Source organism: Rhipicephalus microplus, chromosome 3, assembly GCF_043290135.1.
Source record: "Rhipicephalus microplus isolate Deutch F79 chromosome 3, USDA_Rmic, whole genome shotgun sequence".
Lineage (NCBI taxonomy): Eukaryota > Metazoa > Arthropoda > Arachnida > Ixodida > Ixodidae > Rhipicephalus > Rhipicephalus microplus.
The window spans coordinates 159,718-168,767 of NC_134702.1; the positions used below are offsets into that span (position 1 = coordinate 159,718).

General features: G+C 49.6%; 1 protein-coding gene across 1 annotated transcript; it reads left to right on the forward strand.

Moving 5' to 3' along the window:
- Window positions 1–267: 267 nt before the first annotated feature.
- Window positions 268–3,373, forward strand: LOC142803566 (uncharacterized). Its single transcript, XM_075888688.1, has 2 exons — window positions 268–3,236; window positions 3,308–3,373. The coding sequence occupies exon 1, from the start codon at window positions 1,482–1,484 to the stop codon at window positions 3,048–3,050; it is 1,569 nt and encodes a 522-aa protein (XP_075744803.1). The 5' UTR covers window positions 268–1,481; the 3' UTR covers window positions 3,051–3,236; window positions 3,308–3,373.
- The last annotated feature ends 5,677 nt before the right edge of the window (window positions 3,374–9,050 follow it).

The following is a 9,050-nucleotide window of genomic DNA, read 5'->3' on the forward strand; positions in this document are numbered from 1 at the left end:
TTCGCGCTCATCCGGCAGGCAAAAAAAATCTAGAAGGCTATAGGCCAAATGTAAGACAAGGCTGTGCGCCGAGGAGTCAGCACGCCGCCGCGGACAGTTTTTTTTTTTTTTTTTTTGCTACGTTGCTAGAGTGTATATAGTGGCGTGACCGCGCGTCGCCGCCCAATCGCTTCCGCGTTGCCCGAAGCGGCGGCGCTGCAGTCGAATAGTACTGATAGCGCCGCGCGCAGGAACTGCTATCAGGGTTAGTAGCGGTTCTTGAAACCCTTGAAAACCCTGGAATTTGATAATAGCATTTTCAAGGCCTTGAAAATCTTTGAATTTTTTCAGGTCCTTAAATTTCCTTGAATTTTGTCAATAGGCTTTAGTTTAGCCAGTTTTAGCAAATTCCGCTTGAACGCCTGGCAACTATGTACTAAAACCAGCAAGGCATTTAATTTAATTTACTCCTGTAGCTACTGCGCAGTACAACTGGTAGGTGTTCTGTGCCAGTACGACAGTTTGGCGTGGTTGCAGCGGTAGCGACGACCAAAGCTAAGCCTACCCTACCGGTGTAGTGGGAAACATGGTCTGTGGATAGTCCAAGTCGTCTTCCGCAGCTGCAATATGCCGGGAAAATGCAACTTCCAGCACGCGTGGTTAACCGGTGCTGCTTATAAAGAGTGGATTTCTCCGGACACATCGAACTCGCATCGAGCTAAGTGCAAGGTATGTGCAAAAACATTCGACGTGTCGTCAATGGGGGAGTCTGCCCTCAAAAGTCACATGAAAAGCGCAAAGCATGTGGAGAACATGACAGCAACCACAGCTCATAGTACTGTGCGGAGCCACTTCACAGCTGTTGAGAAGCAACGCGTCGAGCCAACTCCTTCAAGTTCAACGTCGTCAGATGTGAGCAGCCTGTGCAAAGCTCATGAGAGTGTGGTCGACGCGGAGATACTGTGGACCCTGAAAATGGTCACGGCGCACTGCTCCTACAAATCGTCCGCACATACGGGGGACCTTTTCAAGAAAATGTTCCCGGACAGTGAAATCGCTAAGGCATTTTCCTGCAGTGAGAGGAAATCTGCATACGTGGTGTGCCATGGTCTGAGACCGTTTTTTCTCTCGTGCCTCAGTGCCATTTTTCATGATGCACCAGCGCGAAGGGAAGACTTCTCTACTGTGACAAGCCAAATAACATTTCCTCTCAACTTCGCTTCTCATCGCTGGGTAGAAAATGTTCCCATCATTGAACGTGCCTGCAACGCGAATTGGAGCAGTCGGACGGTTACACCGTTCTGTTCGACGAGTCTTTGAACGAATACCTGCAGAGGAAACAAATAGACATTCATGTGCGCTACTGGAGCACGATGTCCGAGCGGGTGACCACGAGGTTTTATACGTCGGTGTTCATGGGACATTCAACTGCCGAAGACCTTCAATAGAAGCTTCAGGGTGCCCTGGAAGATTTGCCGCTGGCGAGAGCTGTTCAGCTGTCAATGGATGGCCCCAATGTAAACCTGAAGTGTTTTAGAGGAATGCAGGAATACCTGCAGCAGAACCATCAAGTTCAGTGTTTCGACCTGGGTACTTGCGGACTTCGTACCATACATAACGCGTACAGGGCGGGCGTTGTTGCCAGCAAGTGGGGCCTAGAGAATCTCCTTTCAAGCCTCAGTGCCATTTTTCATGATGCACCAGCACGAAGGGAAGACTTCTCTACTGTGACAAGCCAAATAACATTTACTCTCAACTTCGCTTCTCATCGCTGGGTAGAAAATGTTCCCATCATTGAACGTGCCATAACCCTCTGGGGTGACGTGCAAAAGTACGTCGCATGTGCAAAAAAGAAAGAGGTGAACTTGCAAAAGTGTGCATCGTTCATCCAGCTCAGCGACTTTTGCCAGGACCCACTGCTGTTGGGCAAACTGAAGTTTGCTCTGGGCATCGCGATGATTCTAAAACCGTTCCTCACGGAATATCAGCTGGACAAACCACTGGTGTTCTTTTTGAAAAGAGATCTCGAGTGCCTCGTGAGGAAGCTTCTTGCGAGATTCGTGAAGTGCTCGGTGCTGTCCGCTTCCACAGGAGTTGTCGGTATGCTGAAGATGGACGTCGCAGACCCAAATAACCATGTATCATCAGAGAAAGTTGATATTGGGCACGCTGCTGAACAAGTACTCAAAGCCGCGAAGGTGAGCGCCAAAGATGTATTTGCCTTTAGGATGGAATGCAAACAGTTCTTTGTAAGCACAACCAAGAAGATTCTGGAGAAAAGCCCACTGACATACCATCTGGTTAGGAACCTGTCATCTCTTGATCCCCGTCAAATGGCCTCAAAGCCAGATGACTGCCTTGCAGGCTTCAGAAAGGTCCTAGACGCACTTATTGCAGTTGGTCGATTGGGTGAGCATGAGCGCGATTCTGTCCTTGGGGAATACACAGAACTTCTGCAAGAAAAGAAACACAACCTGCAGCAGTTTGACAAACACACTCTTGGCCTGGACGAGTTCTACCTTGAGTTGTTGAAGGGTGACTCATCCTACATGCACTTGTGGAAGGTTATCCGGCTTCTTCTCATCTTGAGCCACGGACAGGCAACTGTTGAAAGAGGCTTCAGCGTCAACCGCCAGGTCTCTGTCGAAAACCTTAAGGACATCTCGTATGTGTCACAGCGAATCGTTTGTGATGCTGTAAGCAAGGCTGGTGGCATCCTGAACGTTGCCATAACGAAGGAGTTGCGGAAGTCTGTCGCAGCCGCACACAACCGTTATCGGGCCTATTTGGAGGATACGAAAAAACAAGTGATGGAGCAGACAAAGGCATCAAAGAGAAGCCACATTGAAGAAGAGATAGAGAGCATCAAGACAAAGAAGAGGAGGCTGGAAGCAACAATCGCTGACTTAACAGCCTGTGCCGACAAGTACGCTCTGCGGGCAGAAGCCACAAGCGACATCACTTTGATTGTGAAGTCCAACAGTTTAAGAAAATCTGCAAACGAGAAGTCCCTGGAACTTGCAGACATGGATGAGAGCCTGAAGGGGAAGCTTCTGGAACTTAAAACCTGACGGGAAGCTTCGGGTACTTAATATCTTGAGTCCACTGTTTGAAAATAGGCCCCTTTTGTGTGTATGTGTGCAATACGTCCTAGATACTGAGGCGAATCAGCAAAAGGGATGATGACATCAGCAGGAAACAGTGGTATGAAACCTAGTCCCCTTTTGTGCGTGTGTGCAATGCGTCTAAATTGTGAGGTGAATCAACCAAAAACAGTACAATGAAACCTAGTCCCCTTTTGTGTGTATGTGTGCAGTACGATTGTGAGGTGAATCAGCAAAATGGATGTTGAAATCAGCAGAAAACAGTGCAATGAAACCAGCATATATGAAAATTGTGCTTGCATTTTCTTCCTTACAGTAAAATATGTGCTTCCATGCTGTAAAAAATTGTTTTTCTACGGTCTTAGAAAAATGTTATGTCTCAAGGCCTTGAAAATCCTTAGTTGGGGCCTTGAAAGTCCTTAAAAACCCTTGAATTTTTTTCTTCGTGGTCGCTATGCACCCTGTGCTATGCGCTTGGGCTCCTCCGTTGCGCTTTCTTGATGCAGATTTCTTCGTACCTGCCCATCATTCATGTCTAGCACATGATGCCATAGCCCTTGAAGTATGACACGTCAATATACTGAATTTGAGCTCCAGAAAAGACCTTGTGAGAGATCGAAAATAGTTCAAAAAGGGTGTGTTTCATAATGATTTCTTTTCTCTTAACTCTTTCTTCGTTGGTTAGGCATTTACAATATTCAGAATAACTGAGATGATCTATTGGAAGTTAGCTGTGCTCAGAAAGCTGTGAGATTAAAAAAACAAATACTGTGTCACACGCGTGCAGAACCAGAAAGCCACAAATAAGAAGGTGAGAGGAAAGTAATCTGAACCCCCTACACCGCGAAATGTTTTCGTAATTTAACTTTTCAGGATATGCTAAATATTTACACGTATTCACCGCTACCACGAAGTGCCAAGTTAGGCGTTCTGCTGCCCCCCCTCCCCCCTACAAAAAAAAACTGCCATGGGTAGCCCTGCGCCAATAGCTTACAGTTAGCGAAGCTGAATATAGCATGTCTCTACAAATATGCACTGTAGATTTCACCTTTTCGACAGTATGAGGTCTCGTAACTAGTTCAAGTCTAACGTAGTCGGACGAGAGAAATGCACCGCTTAAAGTAGTAGCTGTGCTAAGGGGCATTGCATGAATATATATATATATATATATATATATATATATATATATATATATATATATATATATTGTCAGCTTCGGCGTGCGGGTAGCTGGAGCTAGAGAAAAGAAGAGAAAGACGAAGTGGAGAATAAGAACAGCTGACCCAGGATCAGGTGTTGTCTCTTGTTCTCTGTCTAGCACATTACAATGGCACAGCCGACGAAGAAGAAATCTTACGTCCCGGCTTCGTCATCGAGGACAGCCGTGATACGTCAGCCGTGGACGGCGTCAAGGCCTCCTCGGCGGCTGCAGTACACAAGAGACGCCGTCCACGCGTCCTTGGCTATGGATTCTGCCGTTAGCGCAAGCCGACAAGTGAACCCTCTGCGGGAAGCCACCGTTACGTGTCTTCGTGGTTCGTCGGCATCGCGGGCTTCTCCATCGAGGAACGCCGTTCACGCTTCCTTGGCAATGGGGTCCCACCCGCTGCTTCAGCTACCCTTCAGACCACCAGTGGACGGCGTCCAGGCCTCCTCTGGGGTTGTTGGGCATGACCTTATTGACACCCTGCCACCGTTTCTCGGCAGAAATCCGCACCGGATACTGTCCTTTGGGAATGCCGCTCACGCTTCTCATGGCCTACATTCCCGTTGCCGCACTCTTTCAACAAACGAGCCGCCACGGAACGCCGTCCAGGCTTACCTGCTCGTCGACCTCACCGGGATGAGTGCTGCAATTGCCTCTTACTCAAAGACCACAATCATTGATTCTTAGGGCTTAACGCCCGACAGCACCGCGGACCTGCGGCGTACCATCGCGCTACTACGCGTCGAGACTAACGAACTGACAGCGTTGATCGCCCAGCCAGCTCCTACAATGTTGCCAGCATTGTGTGACATTAACGCAGTGTTGGATGTAGCTGCCTCATACGACCTTGAGGCAAGCACACCGGAGCAACGCAGGGAGCTTCGGTCTTCTCTGATCAAGCTCTCATACCAGCTCGACTGCTTCGCGTCGTTGATCTCTGCGTTGCCACCTCACAATCACCAGCCGTCTTCGAACTACTGGAATTCCACGGGGTCCGGAACGACGCCGACAGCTGGGTGGCAACCGTCAACGCGATAGCAATGCGTGAGGCCTGGACGGAATCTCAGAAATGGACCGTGGCTGTAGACCGTCTTCGGGAAGGTGCAGCGGCATGGCACCGGTATGAAGGTTGGAAGCAGCAGTCATGGGCGGAGTGGAGCTTCAAGCTTATAGCTGCCTTCGACCGGACACTCTCCGATCTCCTTCCACCACCCAGTCCAACCTGACCGGTATCGAGGATGGAGTTCAAGAAGGGTTCCATCTCGAGGCTCCAGCTGAGCACTCCAGTTCTCCACATGAGCTTCCAGACTCGTCGCTGGTACCGGACCCAAATTCGTGTCAGCCATCGGCCACCCCGTCCTCTTTCGTGGGGGGAGATACAGAGGGGCACGGGATAGCTGGACCCTCTGTAACAAGAAGAGACAGAGATGGCGGCGCAGAGGCTCCTGCATCAAATCATGATGCCCGGGCATCGCAGCCTGTCTAGAACGCCGACGGCAATGAAGACCAGTGCCCCAAACTCTACCAATGGAATTGCCTGCTAAGCGTGCTGCGAGCGCCACGAGATAGCCATGGTCACCGACCAGAGTGTTCGACAGCCCCGCAAGGCGAGTCATCGCGTCCACGAGAGGGACCCCACAGACGCAGCCAATATGGTGACAGCTTCACAGAATGTCCTGCCGCAGATTGCTAGACCGGCCGTGAATTATGTTTTCTGCCACACATCACAGAAGTTGCGTACCCGCTCTCGGCACCAGTCAAGGCACCTAGCGCGTCTTTTGGGATACGCTTTCAGCAACCCTCGTCTGGCATTTTACGTCAGCCGCTGATTTTGCGGCCCGTCCGAAGCGCGCTGTCAGGTGCATGTTTGGCTGCTTCCCACAGAGAGCCTCTGCATGGCCGAGACCTACCAAAACGATGCAGCCAGTCTCGACCTCCCGATAGACTTGTCGCAGACTCTGCCACCCAGTTCCAGCGTGGCCGAGGCCGACCTCCGAGATGCAGCCAGTATCGACCACCAGATCTACTTCCGGCAGATACCCGGACCAAATCGCAGCATGGCCGAGAGCGTCGGCCGCAACGGGGCAGCCAGTGCCGGCTGCCTGAGTCCACAGCACTTTTTCAAGAGGCATCGTGGTGTGCAAAAGAGCGACCAGCTCGAGGCAGCCAGTGCCGTCCACCAGAGACGCTTCCCCCAGACCGTCGCTCTATGTTGCATTGTGGTCCGGGCTGACCATCACGATGCAGCCAAGCCCGCCCACAAAAAACTTTGCCGCCAGCTCCGCGCGCGCGCAGTCATGGCCGAGTGTCATGACCAAGAAAGACGCTGACGCTTCGGCGCGCGGGTAGCTGGAGCTAGAGAAAAGAAGAGAAAGACGAAGTGGAGAATAAGAACAGCTGGCCCAGGATCGGGTGTTGTCTCTTGTTCTCCGTCTCGCTCATTACAATATATGTATATATATGATTCAAAAAAGAAATTTTGTGGATCCAGTGCAAATATAGTTAAGAAATGAAAGAGCACAATTACGAAAATTTGATATTTGTTTACTCTACGTTTCGGCCGTGCCACGGCCGAAATGTAGTGTTCTCTCGCCTAAATAGGCGTTCGTAGGCGTTCTCTCACCTAAACTATTGGCGATTTTGGTGTTGTGCGGCGGTGTGTATGGATTGCGGTATTATTCTTTGTCAATATGGTCATGTGGCAGTGATTCTCGGCCGACCAATCCTTCAGAGGGGGAGATCGAGCGCCGTGGGTGTTTCGTGGAAGCAGCAGCGTTGAATGACCAACATTCCGTGTCGATGTGATATGCCAGTGCCTCCTTTATAACTTTCAGTGCCCGGTAAAAGCGGAAGAGAACAATGGGACTACTCCGTCGGCCCGAGTGTGGCACCTCGACACCAGGTGCCGGAGTTCGCTACGTGCCGCAGCTGCCGTGGTTCTGGCTCCGCGCTGAAAAGTAAACAGATTAAATCCTTAATGTTCTGCTCTCAAACCTCAATATATCGCAGCTGTAATCGCTGAATTATGTTACCGAGTGTTTCAGAGATCTGGTTGCCAGCTTTCACGCACTAGCTGCAAGCGAAGAACGCCACGGTAAATGAATATCAAAAACATGCCATGTACGCATGCACCTACATGCTTGGACATTAGATACATGAATTTCCAACGTTGACCTGCCACGCGTAGCAGCTCTATATTTTGCAAAATGAACCCAATTGATGTGATACGAATACATTTTGAAAAAAGAAGGAACATTTATTTGTAAGTACCTCTACTTTCAGTAGCCTTACAGTTTTGCATATTTTCTTGACAGGGGCTTTTTCGCGAAGTACTTGAAAGCATCATGCTTGTCACTGACAGTGAATGCAAAGTTCACCAGCAGGGGCCGCAAAAACCGAACAGATATCAGCTCCATGAGCTTAGCTCTGTGAGTGTCATCCATCTCCTTGCACTTGAGCAGGTTTGAAGCACACAGTGCTGGCACAGCATACTTAACCAGGGTAGACAATGGATTATTTAGAGTCGGATTGTCTTTCAGAGCACGATCCGCAAATGCCCTTAGCATGTCAACGGCAAACAGCAACTGGTCTGACGGGTAAAGTAGCCCACCTCGGTCCTGGCTGCGGGTGAACTGCAAGATAGGTTGATTGCTCGCTGGCTTTGTGCAGACAGCAGTGCAACTTCCACAACACATGTGCTCGTTTATGACGCGGGCAATATAGCCCCCAACATAAACAGTTGCAGAAATCTCAAGTGACGGCAAGTGCTGAGGCAAGACTGTTGCATTGAGCCGTTGCAAAGCACATGCAGCTCTCTGTAGCTGAGGCGGCTGCTGTGTTAGCGAAGGAGAAGCTTCAGTGAGCAGTGTGCGTGTTGACATTTGGGCACATTCTCTGTGTGCAACGTTTGATGCCATGCTGGATGCGGCAAGTCCAGTTTTTAAAACCTTCTCCAGTTCTTGCAAAACAGAACGAACATGATCAGCATGTCATTGCAGCCAGAGGACATCTGCAGTGTTCCAAACAGCGACTCGATGGGGTCACTATTAAGCTTACGCGTGAGCACAAACAAGAACTTCTCCTCTGTGAGCAGGTACTTGATACAGGCAACTGTAGAATATGTGGTCAGGAGGAATGCTTCATACGTTTCTTTCGTCAAAAATTCCTTTTGACTTCGTCAGCTTTTTTCCAGTTCATCCAAGTACATGGGCAGCGTGACCTCGAGCCACTCCAGTCTTGCATCTTCAGCATCGTCAAACTGCCGAGTGTCAAGTCATTTTTTGTGGATGTACTGGGTCGTATTGCTTGTATCATGCAGCACGAACCATCGATAGATGTTTTGCATGAAAATGATGGTCTGGCCTGCAGCTGAGAATGATACACTCTATGTATGCCCAGCTTGGTCTCTGAGATGCTCCAGGGCTGCAGTAATATCAGGCGAGAAGACCTGAATTGCTCTTGCGACATTCATTTTTTCTATGTTATTCGGATAGACATGTTTTCGGCTGAGGTACCGGACAGGCTTTACAACCAGGTCCTTCTGTAGGCCGTAGAGCTTCTTGATGTAGCAGGATGAGACCTCTCCTTTCGGACCAATGTCGTGGGCCAGAAACTGCGAGCACACGTTTTTTAAAACATGGCATGCATCAAAACCTAAAAAGAGGAACCTGTCGCAGTCACAGGGATGTTCTATCCGGTACGTAAGAAGACCATCGCCCAAAAGTGTCATGGCATTGACGTTCACTCTGTGGTTATCACTC

What these genes read in the sequence shown, in the direction of transcription:
- LOC142803566 (XM_075888688.1), top strand. Translation starts at nt 1,482, where the DNA reads ATGGATGGCCCCAATGTAAACCTGAAGTGTTTTAGAGGAATGCAGGAA.